This window comes from Pyricularia pennisetigena (genome assembly GCF_004337985.1).
Source record: "Pyricularia pennisetigena strain Br36 chromosome 7 map unlocalized Pyricularia_pennisetigena_Br36_Scf_8, whole genome shotgun sequence".
NCBI lineage: Eukaryota > Fungi > Ascomycota > Sordariomycetes > Magnaporthales > Pyriculariaceae > Pyricularia > Pyricularia pennisetigena.
Window position 1 is genome coordinate 80,855 of NW_021940920.1, and position 21,291 is coordinate 102,145.

The window sequence follows — 21,291 nt, forward strand, 5'->3', positions numbered from 1 at the left end:
TCTCTCAGTCTCTCGTCCTCTTCTCTCTCTCCCATTGCTCCCTTTTCTAAACCCTTTTGCAATTGAGCTTGCTGTGCCAAAGTGTTTCGCCCTATTGGATATGAGAGACCCTTGGTGTCTGTCTCGTCTACAACCACCTGAGGTTCATACGGTATACATAAATTATGCGATTATATCCAACCACCAACTTAGCTCTACTGGAAAACTACATGATTACAACGTCTACAACTCAAAAAGCGAATACCAATCAATGTAAACCCTGACCAGGTCAACAGTACCTGTAAAGCCACCTTGGGCTACATATTCAAACCTCTCCTCAAGAAGAGCACGCACTTTTCTTATCTACGGAGTAAAGTATCCATTGCGCATTGCCAAGCCTAGATGAGTGGCGCTGTGTATGCTGCTCCCCTGCAGAAGAAAGGTTCAAAGGCCAATACCACGAGTTGCATGGAATGCAGGACTCGGAGAGGTGGCAGCAGCCCTGCATCTGTGTATAATTTATATGGGGGCTAGATCGGAATGCTTATCTTCATGTCCCACATTCCTGGGGTGCATGGTCAGGTATGTAAGTGAGCCCTTGGGCGCCTTCTCCGCCTCATAAGAACCCCCTCAACATAATAGACTTTGGCAACGTGTATGAAAAACCTGTGTACTCTGTTGGTGAATACACGCCCAACTGAACAAACACTTGTGTGACTCAAAAAGTCTACCATCATATCCGTCACACCTCACCATCCAGGAACAATATGTTTGGGAAAAAAAAAAAAAAAAAAAGCGACCCCCGAATCCGGCCCCCAGACCGGATCCGAGCGGCTGTTCTTTGTTCGTTGTGACATGCTCATCATCTCTTTGTCTCTTACCGCTCTGCTCGAACCAGCGATGAGACGTCCCGCAAAGATACTTGACCCAAGGAAAAGGCCCATCGAGAGCCAGCCTTGACGGCGTCTAAACCACCATGGCCAACATCAAGCTCCCCACATGCTCGTGACTTGAGTAACTGTTGGCAGAAATGCATGCACTCGCAGGCGTGCGGAAACGAAAAGGCCCGAGGCCTATCGATCTCGGCTACATCCTCCTGCTCCTTGCCTCACCCGCTCGGGGCGACCAAGGCCATTCAGAAGTGAGGGTGACGACGAGCATTATCGTGACCCAGACCATCACGACGCACCTCGGAGCAAGGCCCACCCAGCCGCCAAACCATGCCGGCTATGGCCTCCAGGGCTGCTACAGAAGACCAGAAGGTGACGCAGACGTTGGACTCGAAGTCAAGATGCCGCTGAGCAACGCCGAAGCCGGTAGATTGACCACGAGTAAATGCCTCGAGGCGTGTATCAGGGCCAGCCTGGGGAGGGGAGCGGTGGATTCTTACGGCTTTGTAGCCCTCGGCGAGGGACGGTGAGTAGCCCAACCAAAAGCAGCTGTGGGTGGCCATATGATAAGAGAACTAAGCAAAGCTCGCTCGTCCTGCTGGATAGAGAATGTTACTGCGCCACGAAGCTATCCCCCGAAGTCCTGTCGGTCGGACCCGGAAACTGCTCCACTCCCTGCGCAGGGGACCATGACATTGCGTGCGGTGGCCTGGACCACATCTCGGTGTACTATCTTGTGGACTCAGCTGCGGCGGCACGCTACGCAACCCAGGGTCTGGGCACCGGCGACCCCGGAAGCCCCGCGTCCCTGGATAGTGGCAAGAATGGCGGGAAGGCCGCAGCCGTTGCGATGGGCTCCCTTGCCGGCTGTGCTACCTTTGGGTTGCTGGTATTTCTAGGATGCAAGCTCTACAGACGTCGCGGCGACCTCGCTTCTGGTCGGAGCCGCTCGCGGGTGGCCAAGGCAACGGAAGAGAAAGACAAGCATGGGAATGGTGACGGAGTTCTGGTCATCAGTGCCCCCGAGTCCGACGAGACACGGCCCGGCCCGCAGAGGTCAAGACCTGGCCCTCCGCCGCCCCTGCCACCCTTGGCCGGCCTCGACAACCACAGCGGACAGCAAACCGGGAGACGGGGGGAGATTATGCGGGTGCAGTTCGTCCACAGCCCACACCCGAGAAGCGAGCAGGGCGCAACGGGAGGGAGCAGCGCCTACCAGCAGCCTTCCGCAGCGGTGCCGGCCTCTCCGCTCTCGCCTGCCGACGATGGACTGCGCCAGAGGCGGCGGTCGAGCAGCAAGCCCGTCGACTGGGCCCGGTTCGACGCCGTCATACCCAACGGCCAGTTCTCGCCCACTACGTCGCCGACCAAGGATCGCTTCCTCAGCGAAAGGCCGCGCCGTGCCTCGATGACCGTCTACTACAGCAACCACGGTACCGGGTCTGCAACGTACCCGTCCACTTCTTCCGAGTCTATCGGCGCAAACTCTGCCATGCACCCATCGAAAAGCCGCAGCAGCGTGGGCGGTGGCAACGAGGGTAGGGATGCCGCTCGCTCGCAGCCACAACGTCCAGACCAGATCCGGGTCAGCGCGTGGTCAGCCTCGACAGCAGAGCCGAGCCCCCAATCCACCACGACGGTCGGCAGCAGCATCCTCGACGCGTCGCCCTCGTCACCATGCACAGCCAGGAGGCTCAACCCCGGCCAGATGACCGCGCCCGCACCCGCAGCCACGGGCGGGCTGGGCGACCGGGCTTGGAGCCGGCGACGGCTGAGCACGCCGTTCCTGCCACCGGGCGGTGGCAGTCCGACGTCGAGTCACAGCGGCGGCTCCTCGCGGAGGTCTAGCCTCGCCGACATTGTGGGGGACTACCACGGCGTCCGGGTCGGACGGGTGGAGCAGCAGCTGCAAGAGAAGAAGGATGAGGAGGAGAAGGAGGAACAGCAACAGCAGCAACAGCAGAAGCAGAGGGACGACCTAATGCCGTCGCCGTTGCACCTGATCAAGTGGAAGAAGAGCTTTGTCGACATGAGGCGGGCTGGCAGTGGTGCTTACGACGGCAACGACGATGTGGAGGACTCGCCCGTCCTGCCCGTCTGGGATGCTGCGCGCACGACGCCCAAGGTCGAGGAGCTCTCGCCAAGGGAGTCGTCCAAGGGCAAGTTTGAAGACGAGGTGGCGGGGTCGCCGATGTCAATTCAAGTAACCAAGGGCTTTGGCAAGGGAGGGGGTGAGCAAGACAAGTCTCGGGGGGATGCAGGCAAGGCGGCGCCGGTGGCTGAAGAGCTGCTCATTTTGCCAGCGACCACGTATGATGGTGGGAGGGTTTTGGCTACTGCTAGGAACAAGAAGATGGTTTAGGTTTTGGCGGCTTTGGTTTTTCTTTTCTCTCTCTCTCTCTCTCTCTCTCTCTCTTTTTTTTTTTTTTTTTTCTTTTCTTTTTTGAGTAGTTTTGCGATGGATTTGGACACTTTTACCAGAAGTTGGAAAGGCTTGACAAATGTTTTGTGGTGTCTTTTGACACTTTAGACTACAGTAGCTTAAAGTCAAAACAATCGAGCAAGTGTAATATCGCTAATTTGATCATTCTTCGCTCGGTCCTGTGCTACTTGCCAAGCGGCCTAGAAGCGTTGAACGAACAACACGTCGTCCAAAAGGATCACTAGACTAGGATGTAGTAGATATTTTCCTGAAACTTACTACTGTGCTTTTAATATCCAAGTTGGACTACAGTAGAAATTAGAGGTAAACCTCGGGCGACTGCAGTACACTGGGGACAATTAGCTGAGCTTTTCACTCGTGTCACATGAGGGAGCATTGATTTGAAGCATGAATATTTATGGGTTAAGAAAGAGATACTATACAGTTGAATAGAATAAGATGTAATAGGAAGTCTAAAAGTGAATCATGTTGAAAACTGAGCAAAGAAAAGTCGTAGCAGGAGGCAACCATGTAAAACGCCTCGGGATATCAAAACTCATAGAAGAAAAAAAAAAACTTGTAAATAACAGTCCAACTTGAAGAAGGGAAGAAGCAAGCAAAAAGCCAGAGACAAAGAAAAAAAAAGAGAGAGAGAGAGAGCAAAAAAGTAAACAGATCAAAAGAATCCACCACCAGGCACTGCGACAAAAATCAAAACCAGCAGACCTGAAGCAAGCAGAGCGGCCAGCATGGCCTGCACGAAAATGGTATCCTGGATCTGCCTCAACGCGGGCTCCTGGATCCAGACCTCGCGGTCAAAGATCTTGCGGACAATGTTGCGCTTCTTGTACTTGACGACCCAGGGCTCGTCCTCGTAGCTGTTGCTGCTGCCGAACGAGTCGAACGAGCCCTTGCTTAGGCGGACGCCGTCCTCCCCGACCACCTCGACGTCGCGCTCGTCCGTCTCGAACAGCTCCCACGGCCGCACGTGCCGGTGGTGCATGCCGTGGAGCACCACGCACATGCCCTTGTACGCCGCCACGAGCGTCGACACCCCGAGCATCCAGCCGATGGCGCCCAGGGCGCGGTAGCCGCGCCCGGCCGAGGACAGCGCCAGGATGATGGAGGCGGTCAGCCCCACGACGATCAGCGACACCCCCAGGGCGCGCGCGAAGAAGACCCGCGCCGGGTTGCCGTTGCAGATGCTCCAGCGGATGAAGTTGGGGTGCGCCTGGCGCCGGAGCGAGTGCTCCACCGTCCGCGCCACCGTCCGGAACGCGCTCGGGTGCGTCGTGTAGGCGAGTGCGTGCACGAGGACGTCGCGCTCGCGCGACGCGAGGTTGAGCTGCCGGGGTGAGTCCTCGACGATGTAGTTGGCGATGACGCGGTCGATCTCCTCGCGGAACGGCTGGATGGTGACTGCGTGGTGCATTATTTCAACGGTTAGCATCTTTGATACTGATATATATAAAAGGCAGGCCACGCAGTTATATATCACAAGAGATACATCACAAGAGCCACAAACTTACAAGGCTGCTTTGCACCGGCCGCCGTGAATGCCTCCTGGGCCTGGGCCTTGTAGTTGGTCGACTGCGAGCCGATGATGGTCGACTCGCCGTCGCCGGACTGGGAGGCGCCCCAGTCGGACTCGTTCCGCTCCGTGGCCGTGCCGGCGTTCTTGTCAAAGTCGGTGCCCTTGAACATCTTGGCGGCCACCTCGGGCTCCTTGCGCATCTTTTCCGTATGCTCCTTCTGGAGCTTTACCGTCAGCTCGTCCTCCTTGGCTTGCGTCCACTCCGGGGCTAGGGCCATGTCCGACGTCGAGGCGGCCTCGAAGCGCATCTTGTAGTCGCGCAGCCAGAGGAAGAACTGCAGGTTCTCGGCGGCACGCTCGACGTAGATGAGATAGTTCATAAAGTCACGAACGGTGCACGGCTGAAGAGTCGAGTTAGTTTTTGGTCTGTTCCCATTTTTTTCCTTAAATAAAAGGGCATGATATATAAGAAAAAAAAAAAGACAGCCGATGCTCCAAGCACTTACAGGACAGGTGCCCCCATCAATGATCTTGTCAAAGGAGAGAGCAGAGGGGATACCCCTGCTCATCCCCGACTGACCTGACTTTACCGAAGTCCCCGCCTTCTCATCGGTGCCCGACGAGCTGCCACTGTCGGTTGAGTTGGTCGTGGCACGGCTTGAAGGCCGCACCTCATCCGGCTTGGGGACGAACTCGGGACGACGGTAAGTAAGAGGAAGAAGACCCATGCTGGCGGTAGTGGTACGGCACGACCCTTTTCTGACAGACTATTTGGAGACTTGGACTTAAGACGGGATAAGATGGTATGTGGATGGTCTGCGGCAGAAAGTGTTATAACATGAACCAGATGTTTTACCAGAGTGAGTGACTAGCCGAGACTTTGTAGATAATGAGTAGGCAATATTGGGGGAGAGGGACCGTGAGAGGCATCATATAAGCTTATATATCATTGACCAAAACAACCACACAACCAAACTTGCAGCCCAACGTGGAGGCGAAAACCAAAACAAACGGGGTAAAAAAGGGGCAAAGTCAACCACACAAGCCACGCAACGACACAGACCAACTTGGCTTAGGGCTGGAACACAAGTAGAATATAGACTTGAGACCACCCACGAGCCGTAACGGACCAATCGACGGGCGTGAATCCATACCAAAGTCGAGATTGAACCTGTTTTTTTCTCTCTCTCTCTTTCTCTTCCCTTTCTCCTCGACATGTTTTGGATCAAAGCCTCGCCAAACCTGACTCCGTGAACACGCGTGAAGAGCCACTAGTTCCAGGGGCCGTCGTCTTTCGCGTGGCCTACTTGGGAAAATGGTGGCTTCCCTCGCTCTCACATCATTGGTCCATCTTCGATTTAGGCCAAAGGGCCGGGGCTGTTCGGTTCAAACGAGTGGATTTAAGTGCTTGCTGCTAAGTCTAGTCCATCGGCCGAGCCGGTTTGCCCTTTAGGGCGGGCTCTCTTTTTTTTTTTTTTTTTTTTTTTTTTTTTTTGGCCCCCAAAAATTAGATAGACAAAGCTTAGGAAGGCCAATGATCCTTTTTTTGGTCCTTTGTTTTCTCCGCATCTACCCTCGGAACACCCATGAATCACGACCTAGTAAAATCCGCCAGTGCGCTTAGGTCTCTGTTTGCTCCTCCCGTATGCCGGTTTCACAAAGCAAATCTGGAAATGATGGGCTTTGAGTCACGAAACATAGGTCCGTCCGAGAGCTGAAAGTCCATGTTCTGCAAAATCGGAATCCCGAGAATGTCTCTGCCTGCCACACGCCCTTTAGCGTCGCTCACTTCCGCAGGCTGGGTCGTCTCTTTGTGTGGAACAAAGAACAAGAAAGCCACTAGAACTAGCAATAAAAAACATGTTGGCCTTGTTTCCCTTGGTGTCATACTTGGCGCTTGCGGAAAGGGGAGACACGAGCCTTTGTTGTTTAAGCAAAGACATAACTGTACCCTCCCTTGCAAGAATACAGCGCTAAGCTTGTTTCGTGTATTTGATCTTCAGTGCTGGGAATGAGATTTCTTTAAGAAATAAAAAAGAAAAAAAGACGCATGTAGATCGTCGTTGATGACAATTTATTCTAGAAAGAAATCGGCGTGCTTTGGCCTCATAAGATCTTCGCGTCGCGGAAGCAAGTTATAGCTCCCATCATTATCATCATCCCGCAATCCCATGCACGCTTAAAACGGTTGATCGTCAAAAGCAAACTGTAGGGCGGGGAGGCGGGAGGCGGGATGTGAACAAACAAAAATGCCCGCCAAAACAATATTCCGCCGATGCTAATGCTATGTGATGTGACGAATACCACTGGAGAGCTGAACGGAGAAAACGGTCGTTCGGATGACCGGAACTCTCCAACGCGAGCCGACGGCCCTTAATTGTTCACACGCGTCTCCCCCCTCTCGCCCAATTGTTTGCCTCTATTGGCAGCTGAAGCCCCTGCCAGCAAATAGCCTGGCAGAGAGCCCCCTCTCGACCCTTCAGTTGAAGGGCTAGCCGCGACGTGGCTTAGTCCTGAGGTGCTACCGGCTGCACACGTGCTCTAAAAAAGAAGCCTCTTTTCTGTGGATCGAAATCGTAACCTGCATTAGAACTAGGAAACAAATACCCACAGCAGACTAGCAGGGCCCGCCAAGCTTCAACGCACCAGCGGACCCAACAGCCGCGCCAGAGACCGGTGGCACTGTTCGATGCCACCTTCTGCCCCGAGCGTCTCGATCTGCTCACTCGGTCGCGCCACTCAGCATGACCGGCTCGACCGGCCTCTGGTCCTCATCTTCCCTAGCGCCACTGATACTGCCACTGGTGCCCCTTTCCCTCATCCTCCTCGTGGCGCTCTCCTCAAAGCTACCCCTCCTGCCCCAGTTGCGCGGCTGCCTCTTGAGGAAGGCTCCAACGGCGCCCAGGTAGCCCTCATGCCTCAGGAAGTAGGCCTGCGACGCCCCTTTGCTCCAGAACTTGATGGCGTAGCTGAGCGTGTTCATGGTCTGCGGGTGGCCTCTGATGAAGGACCCGCCAAAGTATATGGCCGACAGCTTGTGGATCTGCGACTGGAGGTACGCGATCTGCCCGATGTTGTTGCTGATGGCGTAGAGCAGCGACCGCGACATGTCGGCCGCCGAGAAGCCGCCGCCGTCCTCGGCCACATCCCCGTCTCCATTGGCGACGTCGTTGCCCTGTTTGGACCCCATCTCCGAAGACCCCGGTCCGCAGTCCTCCGCTGCCGACTCGGCCTGCCGCTTCATGCGAAAGACCTTGCCAAAGGATGACGCGATGGTGGAGCTCTTGAGCCCAATTTTGCCATAGTCCGTCCCGTAGATATCGCCCACCAGCATATCTACACGGGAGTTGTCCCCTTTGGAGGCAAGATCCAGCATCTCGTCAAAGGACCTCGCGCCCGTCAGCAGCGACAATAGGCCCCACAGGGTGCCGCCACCCAGGGAAGTGCCACCGACACGTTGGTACTTCCTGGGGCCCTCTACCTTCAGAAACGAAACTCCAGACCCGATATTGACCAGCAGGTATGGGTATATCTCCCTTCCGTCGTCGTCGCACCCGGGTGTCGCAAAATGCATGGGATCGGTCTCCGAATATGTAAACACCTCTCTCGGGATCTCGTGGATGAAGAAATCCAGGCCGATGATCAGACACTCCATCTCGTCCTCACGCAGCACGTCAATCTCGCCTCCCAGTGCCTCGCGGATACGGTCGTAGTACTTGTAGGCGCCGCCGCCGGTCGCCATGACGCACAGCTTGTTAGGGACGGAGCCATTGAGGGGCTGTTGCTCATCGCGCAGGCGGCGCATGAAGGAGAAGCACTCCTCAATTTTGTCCGTTTCGAAGCTCGTAAAGTTCAAGCGGCCTCCGGGATCCGTGGAATCGGCTTCGCGCGAGAAGTAGACTAGTTTGGCGAGGGATCCACCAATCTATCATTCGGTGCGTCCATGGTGTTATTAGCCAAACATTGTTGAGCAATGTACAAGTAACTTTTGATCCGTTCTCTAGGGAGAAGGTTAAAGAAAGAAAGAAGAAGAAGAAGGAGAAAAGAAAAAAAAAAATTCACTTACGTCAATTGCAACATGGCTCACGACGGCCGTGTGGTTCGGGAGGCGAATATCCTGGGTCTGGTGGTGGTCCGGCGAACTGCGCCCAGTCAACAAGCCATTGCCGTTGCAATTCCCAGAGGGAGTCGCTGGGGTTTGTGAGCCGTCCACAATGAATGCGCCCTTGACGTTGATGCGCACGGCGCCAGGCCTGCTGATGGTGCTGTCGATCTCGGCCGTCGAAGTCGCAGTGCGGGGCCTCGTGATCTGGCGCGGAGGGAGAGTAGTCGTCGGGGGAGATGTGGCCGAGGGAGACATTGCTGCGCCATTGAGGGCCTCGCTGTCGGCGGCGTGTGATTCTAGATGATGTGCGATGTCGTGACCGGAGCCGTAGTCGCTAGCATTATTCATAACCACCTCGTTACTTTTGCTGAGGCCGAGGCGGCTGCTACTCAGGGGCAAGGTTTCCCTGGTGAGACGAGAATGGGCTCCAGTCTCCAAACCTTGAGCTCCGCCCTCGGTAAAACATGGTAGCTCGGTGGGTGCGGCCTCGGCCGGAGCTCTGCTGCGGGAGCTGTGACTCGTTGGATCCATGACACCCCGACGGACTGGAGCTGTGGTTTTGCGGGCGGTCGTTTTGGCGGGGTAGTACTTCTGTGGGCGCGCCGGTTTGGGGGGCCCGGCAAGAGTGCTGTGCAGGTTGTCCGTTTCCGGTGACTTGGTAATAATCAGCGATCTGTTTCGATAGGATGATTCTTGGTAACTTGTTTTTTGTTATTCAGGCTGGCTTTCTTGGTTTCCCGTTTCTCCTTTCGTTACGGCGGCATCTGGCTATCTTTTTCACAGAGGCGACGTCGTGAGATTTTTGAAATAAGCGACCATCATAATGCCCCATTGTGCTCCTTAATATCCGTCTCCTCTGACTTGCTATTTTTTTTTTGCTGTTTTCTGTTTTTGTGTCTCGGTTGGCCTCATTCTGAGAATTACGGTGCAGTTTTCCTCCTGGTTAGAAATTTGTAGTGATTTGTTATTACTTCGTACAAAAAAGTCGAGCTCCCATGCCATCCGTTATCTTTAGTGGAGCAGCAGACCGGGTCCGTTCTCGAGCCGCGGTTTAGACAGGAGGTTCTACCACAACACATGCATTGACCAACCGATCGGCGCTCTTGCATTACACTGCAGCTGAGCCCGCGGGCCGTCCTTCATAGGACAGGACCTTACGTCACATGGACCCTGACCTGCCCTTTGGACCGACTGCACCGTTCCGCCAGCCCGCCAATCGGTAATGGCAAAATGCTTAGTTTTTCAACAAAAGGTTCGGCAGTTGAGGATACGGAATGGAATCGTCAGTCCATCTGCAGATTCGATTCCGTTTTAAACTTCATCCCAACGATGAATGGGATCAGTCAAGCAATTCTCAGCCAACATTGTTCGGAGGTCCCGGATGCATGCGTACGATGATAATTATTCAACAGGAGACGTAAGATGACGTAGAGTGAGGTTGTTTAAACTCGGTCCCTGAACGCAAATCATTCTTTCTTCGAACGAGATGAAAACCTTTGACAAATACATCATGTGCTATCCCAGCCAGAATTAAGTTATCACCGTAACCACATAACACCCCTGTTCTTACGTTGTACCGGTCCTTCTTTACTGCACAACCCACCGCACCTAAATGGCCGAAAATTGGGAGACAAAAACTCAACGGGAATGCATCTCACGAAAACTGGAAACTTCCCACCGGAATTGAAGCAGAGATAAAAGTGAAGTCAAACACATACAGTCTGATTGTGATAGCTCTAATGAATGAGAAAAAATTTGAAAAGATAAAAAAGAAAAGAAACAAAAGGATGCAAAAACATACAACACCGAGGATTCCCCAGTGGTCACCCACCTGAGTACTAGTTCAGCCCTCACTGGTTTGACTAGGGGAGAGCGGACGGGATCCCGTATTTTCCAGTGGGTATGGTCGTATGTACTCGCTTGTGCAAGTGGTTCTACCTAACAAGCTCTTAGTTATTGCTCATTTTTCCCATTGCTTTCCCAAACGGGCCAGCCCGGTCAGTGTTAGTGTGGCATAAGAGACCGTATTGAATCCCTCTGATGACTTGTACACTCAGGCAATGACTACCCAGTCAGAAAGCCAACTGGACCGTTTGCTGACAAATCCCAAAGAAACCTCTTCAAAGAGTTCCCAAGGCAAGATGACATGTACTTTAAGCGGCGCTTCGTATGTGAGGAATAATGAGACAGTACCTCGTTCACCACGGATTTTTCAACCAGGGTATTCAGGTTTGTTAGGCTTCATCTTTCATCGTATGCCTTTATTACATTATTCTCGTGTACCCCAGCTAATGAGCTGCTGAAATTATATATCATGGATATTATCCATCTCGAAAATACGCTGCAACTTCACTTCCAGGATGCCATCGCAACTTAAGTATTTCTTCCCGTCGACATCTAGCACACCTAAAACATTTCATCTTTTTCAGCTGTTCTTTGCCAGCCCGACCAATCCGCGCACCTTCGCGCCCATGGTAAGCCCATAGCCAAGCTCTACCACACCCTTGGCGAACCTCCAGCTCCGATCCTGGTCGCGCACAGGATATCGCATGGGCGGTGGGATGGCCGTCCGGACGCCCAACCACCCAGCCCTGTCCTCGCAGATGCTCTTGGCGTTGGAGATGCTCCGAAGGCCCTCCTTGCCGGCGAAGCGTCCGTAGCCCGAGCCGCCAACACCGCCGAAAGGCAGCTGCACAGCGTAGTAAGTAGCAAAGTCATTGACCGCCACCATACCCGTGCGCAAGCCGCGTACAACCTCCTTGAGCACAGGGTCAGAATCGCGCCCGAACACGGAGCCGCCGAGGCCAAAGTCGGGCGCGTTGGCCACGTCGAGAACAGCCTTTGCGGTATTGGCCGGTGCGCGCATCAGAGTCATGATCGGGCCGAAGCACTCCTCCCTGGCGAGCGCCATGTCGGCCGTCACGTCGACGACCAGGGTTGGGGTGAAGTAGTGGCCACTGGGGTGCTGCGGGTGGATTAGGCGCTTTCCGCCGGCAAGTAGCCTCGCGCCGCAGCGAACTGCATCAGCAACGAGGTGTTCCAGCCGGTCGAAGGATGCGTCCGAAACCATGGCACCCACGTCGGCATCCAGGGGCCCCGGGCCCACGCGCAGGCCACGCACACGCTCCGCCAGCGCGAGCACGATCCTGTCATAGACTGCAGGGGTGGCAATGATTCGCTCGATGCCGATGCAGTTCTGACCGGCTGACTGGAACGTGCCGCGGAGCATCATCTCGACGATTCGGTCCAAGTCCTTGGCAGCCGAGTCCAGGACAATAAAGGCATCTTTGCCACCAAGCTCGGCGCACACTGGAGTAAGGACCTTGGCAGCCGACTCGGCAACCTTGTGCGCAACGGCCTGTGAGCCGATGAAGGTGATGTGCGAGATGCCCTTGTGGCTCGTGATGTGTCCTGCGACCTGTGGCCAGCACGCGACCGTCTGAACCAGAGCAGGGTCGTGGCCGTGGGCACGAAGTGCGCCTCGGGCAATGCTGGCAAAGTAGGATGAGCTCCAGGCCGTGTTCTCCGAGACTTTGACGAGGATGCCGTTGCCGGCAAAGATGGCCGAAATGATTGGCCCCAGCAGGTTATGAAAAGGGTAGTTCCAGGACACCAGAGCCGCAATGACGCCTAGCGGCTCGTAGTGGACACTGTTGCGTTTGTACATCATTAGTAGGTTCGTCGGTCGACGCGTGGGACGCAGTGCCTTCTCGCCATGCGCGATGGTCCATTGCAGCTTCTCAACAGTGACCAGGATCTCGCCTAGCTGAGCATCTACCATGGTCTTTCCAGAATCCATGCCCGCCACCCGGCAGATCTCTTCCTGGTGGTCGAGGATGTATTGGAGCATGCTGCGTAGGACCTTCCGGCGCTCCCGGAAGCTGGTAAGTGCCCACGTCTTCTGCACTGTCGCGGCCTGTTCAATGGCTCTATCAATAGCAGCGGGGGTGGCGGGGTTCACGAAGCCCAGAAACTGGCCTGTTGCTGGGTTGTAGCATTGGATCGCGGTAGAGCCGGAGACCTAGTAGAGAGGATGAAGATTAGCGTTATGTTGTTACACCCCCCCTCTTTTCCTTTTTTTTTTTTTTTTTTTTTTTTTTTGTGCCTCGCTTCTTTTCCATTGGCAACAATAAATCTCGGCATTGTCTGGTAGCATCCCGTGCATAGAAAGCAAACTTACTTTGATGCTAGGCTTTTCCAGTATCTCGACCTTTTCGGGCGTTTTAGGAGAGGGCACCGTGTACTTCAATGGCTTGTCGTTCTCGCCCCAGACAGCCTTCAGGAAGACAAGGCCTCCAAGAACGGCAGCAACGAGGGCCCAGAAATACTGGGGAACATCGCTGATGTCGAAGGGTCTGAGCATAGCGACGCAGTCAGTAAAGCGTGTGACGTTGGAAGCTTGGGCAGGGGCGCTTCCGCACAGCTTTTCTTGCGCCAGATTCTGGACCTGGCGAGCCCACGACTGGACAGCCTCGCTCGACATTTGAAGACTGACGCGGCTATGGCAGCCAAAGGCCTGTCCAGTAGATCAAAGGAGTGGCCTTGTCGTTGGCGGGAAGGGGCTATTGTGGCGGTTGCAGCAGGCTTTGTTTTTGTAGAAATAGGAACAAGACGCAGAATAAATTACGCTAGGCTACTGTTAATGTACCTGACTTTACCTTTTCCCAGGGTCCACACTACTTTCACCATCATTTTGTCGAGGTGGAGCGGGGTTACATTAACTGCAACGGCTAGCCAATGGAACGCTGTAATTCTCCAGGTTATCCCTCCAGTCCTTCTATACCCTCTCAGAATCGCCTGCTTGTGCTTCCTTAACCATACATATTTCTTTGTCGGTGTGCAATTACTGATCCCAAAACAATTAAGCAACCGAATATTTACATTACACCCATCATTGCATCAAGCAGTCGACCAGAAATATGAAGCGCTCAGAAATGAGTTAATTGGGGTTCTATAAGAATAACCTCATACTACGTACGTTCCTCCACTTCTCTCCTTCAAGTCAACTACCAAACCAACTTCCCACTCACTGCCTTCTAAACGCCATGGCGCCTATCTTGGGTGTATATATGATGAATGAAAGAGAAAAAGCGAAACATGAAAGGAGGGTAATTAAAACGTCAATAAGTAATGCGCGTGTGCTGTGCAAGTAGCAGGCGAAACTGACAAACCCCCAAGCAAAATTTGAAGCGTGTGAAACAAGATGAGAGCTTGAAAAGAACAATTTTTGGAGTGGTGCCGTTACACTGATCAAGAGTGCTTCCTGCCTTTCAACTAAACCCAGGGAAGAGAGAGAAAGACTAGCGGATGAGGAAGCTAAAAACAAATTCATAGATCGTTCATGCAAATCATCAGAGCATGACTAGATCTGGAATTGGGGATATCAATAAGCCAAAAAGAATCGGGAGGCCAGAAAAAAAAAAAGGACAAAGACGTGAAAAAAACAGCAGTTGCAGCACCTGGCAATGGACTGGATGTTGATGGTTGTGTTGCCACATATAGTTACAAGGGAAAGGCAAGAGGGAGTCTTTCTAGTTGGACGTGGGATCATATTCTAGACCCGGCATATCTTGGTGAGCGACCACGTCTTTATTGCCCACCTCGAGAGTCGGGCCCGTGTCTGCTCTTTGCTGAAATTATAGACAGTCCACGAAGTCGTCCAGCAAACAGATTGTGAGAGCTTAGTGGAGGTCCGCCCCGCGAACGTGATGATTCGACCCTGGAAAGGCGCGCTGCCGAGGTGAAGTCGTTGCTCGCCTCGTAGCTGGGCCGTACGCGATCCATCGACGCCCTGACACGGTCGTAAGACGGTCGTGCCCTGTCAATCGATGGTCTTGTTGGTATGTGCTCCATGGGCGTGAGCTGGTCTAGTGGTTGGTGTTCCAACTGCTGCTGCTCCATAGACATCCTGTGTCCCGTATAGTTGGTACCGTCGCTTCCAGTCTGTGTTCGGGTGTGCGTTGCCACAGATGGAGGATAGATGGGTCTTTCGTCGTCTTGGCCGTTGAAAGCGCCTGTGTTGCCCTTGGCAAGTGACGGCGATGAACCAGCAGTCGATCGTCCTCCCGGGAGAGTCTGTCCAACGGGTGCGGGTTGCAATCTATCGAACTTGCCCTGCTGGACTTGCTCGCGAATGATGTCGACGTCATAAGGCCAGTAGACCTTCTGTAACGCCTTGATGCTAAAGCGCGGGAACATACACATGACAGGAGTGATGATGAAAACTGCCCAAAAGGAGGGCTCTGCGTAAATCTGAGGTGCCGCCTGATAGAACCACTGCGCGTAAGTATTGGATGTGAAAACGCCGGTCCAGAAGAAGACGAAGAGATCGCTCAGGACGACAACTAGGACGATGAGCCAGTCCCACTGGTATGAGTTGATAAGGATATAGAGGTTGATGGTTACAACGGCAGGGTGAGCGATGTAGGCACCAAATCGGACGCGGTCGGTGACGTCCAGGCCATTCATGGTTACGAAGGGAGAGCCAATAACAACCAAGTAGGGGATGAAGAAACTCATCACACCCTGATAGGTGCCATCCAACATGTAGAGCCTGAGGGAGAATCGCGTCAGTTCAAACCGCATTTGAGGAGACATGAGGGGTACATATAACACAACTTACCAGAACTTCGTCTGTGTCCACTCCAGGCGCTCAATGCCACGGCGGTACAGTTGGGGCACAGCTAGGGAAACGGTATCGGACACATCTTGATCCAGCACACCCATGAGGATAACGGGGACCGAGGTGAAGAGCAGGTTGAACATGAGGATATAGGTGTAGTCGAAGAGATAGGTCATATCGAAATCGCAATAGATCTGGAACAGGAATAGAGGCATTGCCCACACCAGATTCTTGTAGAAGAAGTTGCTGATTGATTCGGCAAGCCGTCGATAGGACCAACGTCCATGAACCAGGACGAGTCGCTGGAGAAATGAAAATTGGGCAATAGCATAATCGGACGACATGACGGCCTGGCGACCCTCAACTCCGGCAATGCCAACACCGACGTCGGCCTCCTGGATCATGGCCACATCGTTGGCACCATCCCCGATCGAGAGCGTCATGACATCCAAGCCGTTCTTGACCATGGCGCAGACGGCGGCCTTTTGCGCTGGGCTGACACGACAGCAAAGAACCGACTTGCACTGCTTGCAAAGAAGAAGGAACTTCTGTTTGAGCGTGTCCTCGAGGACCCACCTCAGCGTGAAACCATCGATGACAACGGCGTGAGTGGCCTGAGGGGCCTCATGTATCTTCCGGGCCGCGGCCAGATCCTCATCGCTACCAGTCAGGTTGAATATCTTGAGATATTTGTCCAATTCAGCCTCGAGCGAAGCCATGAACTGTTCTCGCGTTGTTTGACCCGTCTCATCCTCATCAACCTTGAGGTTAAGTAACTCCATATCGTTATTGAGGAGGTTGCACGAAAACCCAATATTGATGGCCGTCTCGACCTTGTCACCAGTTAGCACCCAGAGCTTGATACCAGCCTCAGCCAGTACAGCTATCGTCTGCGGCACGCCGTCCTGAAGACGATCCTCGATGGCCGTCCCGCCCAGAAGGGTCAAGTCTTGCTCGATCTGGTCCGCAACGGCCTCCATCTTGTCCTCACGATTCTCTACAGCCGCAGCTGCAACTGCATACTGCTTTGACCATTCCTGGTATTCTTGCTCGTCCAGGACGCGCTCGGCAATACACAATGTACGCAGACCCTCTCGTGCGAACATTTCGAGATGTTGAGCAGTGTCCGTCCTCAGTTGCTTCTGCTCACCCTTCTTGAGTCGCGAGTATATGATACTGTCGGCACCTTTGCAGAACAGCACTGTCTGGCCATCAGTCATCCTAACGATCGCAGACATCCTCTTTCGAGAGGAGTTGAACTCGATGGTGTTGAGGATAGGGTAATATCTCTCCTCGCCCATGACGTTGAGGCGGACACCATCCGAGTTACAAGACAGCACAGTAAAGCCCATGTCACGGGCGGTGGAGACAAGAGCCGCCTCGTCTGGAGACTGAGCCTTGTATAACATTTTGGGGTTCTCGCCTGGTTGTCTTTCAGGTATGACAGTATGGCACAGAGCGAGTGCAAGCATAAAGCGTTCGCACGCCTGTTGCTGCTCCTGACCGTTAGCGCCCATCAGATCCTCGACGAAATCCGGGGCAATGAATTGCAAGTCCTCGTCATGAAGGTAGGGATTGTCGTGAATTTTGCGGAGAGAGGCAAGGGCCTTTTCCTTGTCCGCTGCGATTTGCACACGCGCCTCGGCCGCCTCCTTCTCCACGTCAATGCCCATTCTACGGTGAAGACCAGCCAATGCCTCTGTGTAGGCTTCACCATAGGGCTGACCATTGATGGTTGCCTTCTTGAACTCCATCACATTCTGAGTCAGGGTTCCAGTTTTGTCCGAGAAAATGTACTCTATCTGGCCCAGGTCATCCGAGATGTTCCATGATTTCGGTATACAAGGTTGGTCGATGGGCTCATAGTACATGTCGACGTCGCTGTAGATGAAGAAAGCCTGGAGGAGACGCACTAGCTCCAGTGAGATGAACAGGGAGATCGGTACCAAGTTCTGGAAGAGAATAATGGCTGCCCAGAACGTGATGAAACCATTCATGGCAGGCGTCGGACCGATAGAGCCATATTCGAACAAGGCTATAGAGTTGTCTGCAGCGCCAAAGGCGAACCCATTGACAATCGCCGAGAGGAGACACATGCCGAAAAGGATGAAGAAATTGTACAAAACGTTGTAGTTGAGCTCTCTCGCAATACGTGGCCTCTTACTGGGCGTGATGCCCGAGTTCATCATGATCTTGGTGTGGTGACCAGTGAACAGGACAACGCCCAGCACCCAGTCCGTGTTTCGTAGGTTGCAGCCACGGAGCAGTGTATTGTCGATCGTGATGGGCTCCGTCATTTCACGCCACGAGCCAGACGAATCCCCTTCAACAGGTTGATTCCACTTGATGGCTCCGTTGTACTTGTACAAGTTAGGCTGCGGAGGCTCGCTTTCGACAATGAACTGTGCCCTCTCGCAGTCTCGGGAGGTTTTCATATTTCGCCCGCACTTCAACGCCTGGCGAAATTTGAGGTTCGTCTCACCGTCAAGATTCTTGGTTTCAATGTAACAGGCTCCCTCAGGATCTGAAGTGGCCAAGATGATAATGTCGGCCGGCAGCTCATCGTCGCTGTATATGCGAACAAAATCCCCCACTTGCAGGTTTTTCCATTTGTCGCGGCGAAATCTAGCCTTGCCCTCAGCAGGAATGGATCGGTTGATGAGGTCAGTCTTGATATGCGCCAGTTCGGCCGAGTCACCTCGAAAAGAGAAGTTTGACGATGGCCTCCCCGGCGCAAGACCTTCTTGCGGTGGCACAACCTCGAGGTTTTGCTGGCCGTCTGCACGCGGCAACGGCGACGTGACTGGGGTCATCGGGATATCCTCTCGAGCGGATATGAAAGATGTTCGGTGTGTGTGAGGCGAGATCATCGACTCGGGCCTCCCGGTTCGCCTGGTGTCGATTGATATCCTGGGATTATCGGAGACCTGTGCAGCCTTCTCCCTCCTCTTCTCGCGAGCCTCCTTGCTCCACAAAGTCTCCATGAAGCGCCATATGCCACCGAACACCTTGGTATTTCCCTTCTTAAATCTTCGCCATAAGGATATGTTATCCTCCTTGACGTTGATATTGTTCCATCCGCAAAGACGGTGAACGGTTGAATCGTTAAGCTCGATGTCAGACTGGGTCCTCCTAGAATCCTCGATCGCATCTTTGATTGCCGTAACCGCGACAATGAAAATTAATGGCACGGCGCCGAGGCCGGGATTGACGCTGCCAAATATAGGGAAGAACTAAATGCGCATAGATTGAAATTGAGGCTGTGCTCGACAAAACTGGCCACCCCAGAATGGAGGAGTAGTGACGGTGTCAAAGACTGTTACTTACTGCTAGAATGACAAGAAAAAGAAAATAAATGTTGGCAATGTTGTGAAATTGCAACCACAGGTTTTTTGGGATGAACGACAGGGGTGTGTATTTGGCGGTCCGAATCTTGTTTCGCGGGTAAGTATCGATGAGCTCGCCCTTTTCGTTTAACTTCTCAGGAGGCAGCGGTAAGTTGAAGTAAAGGGTTCGTGGTCCAGGGCCTTCTGGCTGATCATCAGGTTCGCCCTGGTCTTGATCCTCGTTGTCTGGGTCTGAGGATTGTTGTAGCGACTCGCCTCCCTTTCCCATCGACGCCCTCTTCTTCTCCGTGGAAGAGCCTCGATTTTGGGCCCTACCAAGAAGCGACAGCCGCTTCAGGCCGCTGCTCTTGATGGTCATCTTGCGTGTAGCCCATCTTGCTCGTTGTGTCGTGGTGACTGGCGTTAGTGAGGGCTCCTGTGTGTTGGAGGACTCCATGGGATGTTCAAGTGGCGGGCAAACGCCCGATCAACCTTTGGTGAACGCCAGATCGGGTCGCTTTGGCCGCGCCGCCCTCGCGGTCGTCGCCAGTGAGGAAGACCACACGTGGTTGCTTTGCTTCAATCAAATCGGTTGCAAAATGTCCAATCCCTTCGAAATTTGAAGGCTGTTAAGAAAACAGCTCGCGAACTCCTAGAGATCGAATTCCGTAGCGAGTTTGGTTGGCTGGTGCCAGGCTTGTTGTTAGAAAAGCCAGAGATTTGTTTATGGTAGTATGTTTGACTAAACGAATGTCGGTCGTGAGTCGCCCCTCGCTATTCTAAAGTCGTGACGTTTTAGGACGGCTTCTAGCAAAAGAAATTCGCGAAAGAGTGAACGCCGTAGTATGTTGGAAGACCGGACGGTTCGGTTTGAAAATCAGATTGGGGTCGTGAAGTGGTTGCTCTGGTGGTTCTGGGTAATATTTCGGATGGCCCGGGTTTCGCTGAGTGGAAAAGATCAATGGAAGGGCGAGTGAGCGTAAAAAGGGAAGTGTACAGTAGCACAAGCCGTCGTGCCGCCTAAAGGAGGAACTGGGCAGGGGTGGGCTGGCGGAGAGAAGGGCAGGGGGCCCGTGTGGTGGGAACTGCGGGTCGGTCTTGGGCCCAATTGGTAATCATCACTGCGGCGCACTACTGTACTGTTTTAGGTGTACTCATTTCGAAGCTAAGCAAAATGTTTCTTCGTATGGGTGTCAACGAGATGGGAGAAGTTTTGGTTCCCTACCTACCTTACAGAAAGAAGCAGACAGACCAATGCCAGCCAGCTTGGCTTGGGAACCTTGACTGGCAATCAGCAACTTTCACGGGGCTCAATCTAAGCGGTCTCAGGAATAATGTAGGTATGTGCAAGACAGAGTCAGTGCCTGTGCGACCAACGACCATACTTAAGGTACCTACAGAGATATAATTACTAATTAATAATATACATGGCCATTGGGCGAGTCGCCAGTCGCAGCCGCGGGGACAAGAATCATCACTAGTCTTGCTACTTTTCTGACTTTTAGACAATACATGTGTCGGGTCTGACTTTCCCTCATCTTAGAAGAGTAGTATGGAAACGGTCCACGACCAAAAAGCATTGATTGGGTTGAGTGACCCTGGCTTGATAGCATACAAGACGAGTTTGGCTTGACAATTGGACCAAAAGTCCAACAGACTCACAGCCTCAGCTTACATTACGTTACTTCCCATAACTTACCTAGTTATTCCTCGGAAAGCCACCGGCGCCTTACAGCAGATTGCTTGCTGCCTTGCTGGTCAGTCAGCAAACTTCACGACCCAAGTAACCTTACCTTGCTTACCTCCTTAAAGTACTTACCCTAACTGTACATACCTGAATCGGCGCCCGATACATGCTTGACACGCTTCTGTTTTCTGGGGCGCTCATGACAAGACGCTCCGTGAATCAGGGTCTGATTTATTTCATCTCCTAACTTATGTCGCCTGGTCTTTGGATGGTTTCAATCTTGCATCTGTTTAGTCCTTAGCGCCAATCTCTAGCCCGAGGTATCCGAGCAGAAGTTGAACACGCAAAGTGCTCTGTGGGTGAGAAATATCGGGCCATCGCACGACTTAGCACATGCAGTATTAGAAACGCCACACTTTTTTTTCTGGAGTTGAATAACGTCCTATCTCCATTATATTTCCTTGATCATGATCAGCTTTCCTGGGAATGTTTGCCGCCTTACCCCCGGTGACTTGGGTTCTTAACGCCGGAAAGGCGGAGCGGGGCGGGACCAAGTGGGTTGGTACGGGACACGAGTGGATCGAAGAGAGGTGGAATTACCGCGCATTACACAATCTGATGGACAAGTTCGCTTTGTCCGATGTTCCGTGCTGTCCTAAATGTGACCCTGGGTGCGCAGGTACCGGTACTGAACGGTCATGCTGAAAAAAAAAAAAAAAAAAAAAA

At 53.2% G+C, this 21,291-nt stretch overlaps 5 protein-coding genes across 5 annotated transcripts; 1 reads left to right on the forward strand and 4 right to left on the reverse strand.

Moving 5' to 3' along the window:
* Positions 1 to 1,009: 1,009 nt before the first annotated feature.
* On the forward strand, positions 1,010 to 3,231 carry PpBr36_09160 (uncharacterized protein; the record flags this gene model as incomplete). Its single annotated transcript, XM_029896282.1, has 2 exons — positions 1,010 to 1,395; positions 1,419 to 3,231. The coding sequence occupies 2 exons, from the start codon at positions 1,010 to 1,012 to the stop codon at positions 3,229 to 3,231; spliced, it is 2,199 nt and encodes a 732-aa protein (XP_029744589.1).
* Positions 3,232 to 3,967: 736 nt separating this feature from the next.
* PpBr36_09161 (uncharacterized protein) lies at positions 3,968 to 5,553 on the reverse strand (the record flags this gene model as incomplete). The annotated part of the gene is made up of 3 exons (XM_029896283.1): positions 3,968 to 4,710; positions 4,821 to 5,226; positions 5,332 to 5,553. The coding sequence occupies 3 exons, from the start codon at positions 5,551 to 5,553 to the stop codon at positions 3,968 to 3,970; spliced, it is 1,371 nt and encodes a 456-aa protein (XP_029744590.1).
* Positions 5,554 to 7,547: 1,994 nt separating this feature from the next.
* PpBr36_09162 (uncharacterized protein) lies at positions 7,548 to 9,603 on the reverse strand (the record flags this gene model as incomplete). Its single annotated transcript, XM_029896284.1, has 2 exons — positions 8,892 to 9,603; positions 7,548 to 8,750 (listed from the first exon to the last, which is right to left on the reverse strand). The coding sequence occupies exons 1-2, from the start codon at positions 9,459 to 9,461 to the stop codon at positions 7,548 to 7,550; spliced, it is 1,773 nt and encodes a 590-aa protein (XP_029744587.1). The 5' UTR covers positions 9,462 to 9,603.
* A 1,752-nt stretch (positions 9,604 to 11,355) lies between these two features.
* Positions 11,356 to 13,413, reverse strand: PpBr36_09163 (uncharacterized protein; the record flags this gene model as incomplete). Its single annotated transcript, XM_029896285.1, has 2 exons — positions 11,356 to 12,951; positions 13,111 to 13,413. 2 exons carry the CDS (start codon positions 13,411 to 13,413, stop codon positions 11,356 to 11,358), a joined length of 1,899 nt encoding a protein of 632 aa, XP_029744588.1.
* Positions 13,414 to 14,519: 1,106 nt separating this feature from the next.
* On the reverse strand, positions 14,520 to 19,335 carry PpBr36_09164 (uncharacterized protein; the record flags this gene model as incomplete). Its single annotated transcript, XM_029896286.1, has 3 exons — positions 14,520 to 15,483; positions 15,553 to 18,785; positions 18,880 to 19,335. 3 exons carry the CDS (start codon positions 19,333 to 19,335, stop codon positions 14,520 to 14,522), a joined length of 4,653 nt encoding a protein of 1,550 aa, XP_029744591.1.
* Between the last annotated feature and the right edge of the window lie 1,956 nt (positions 19,336 to 21,291).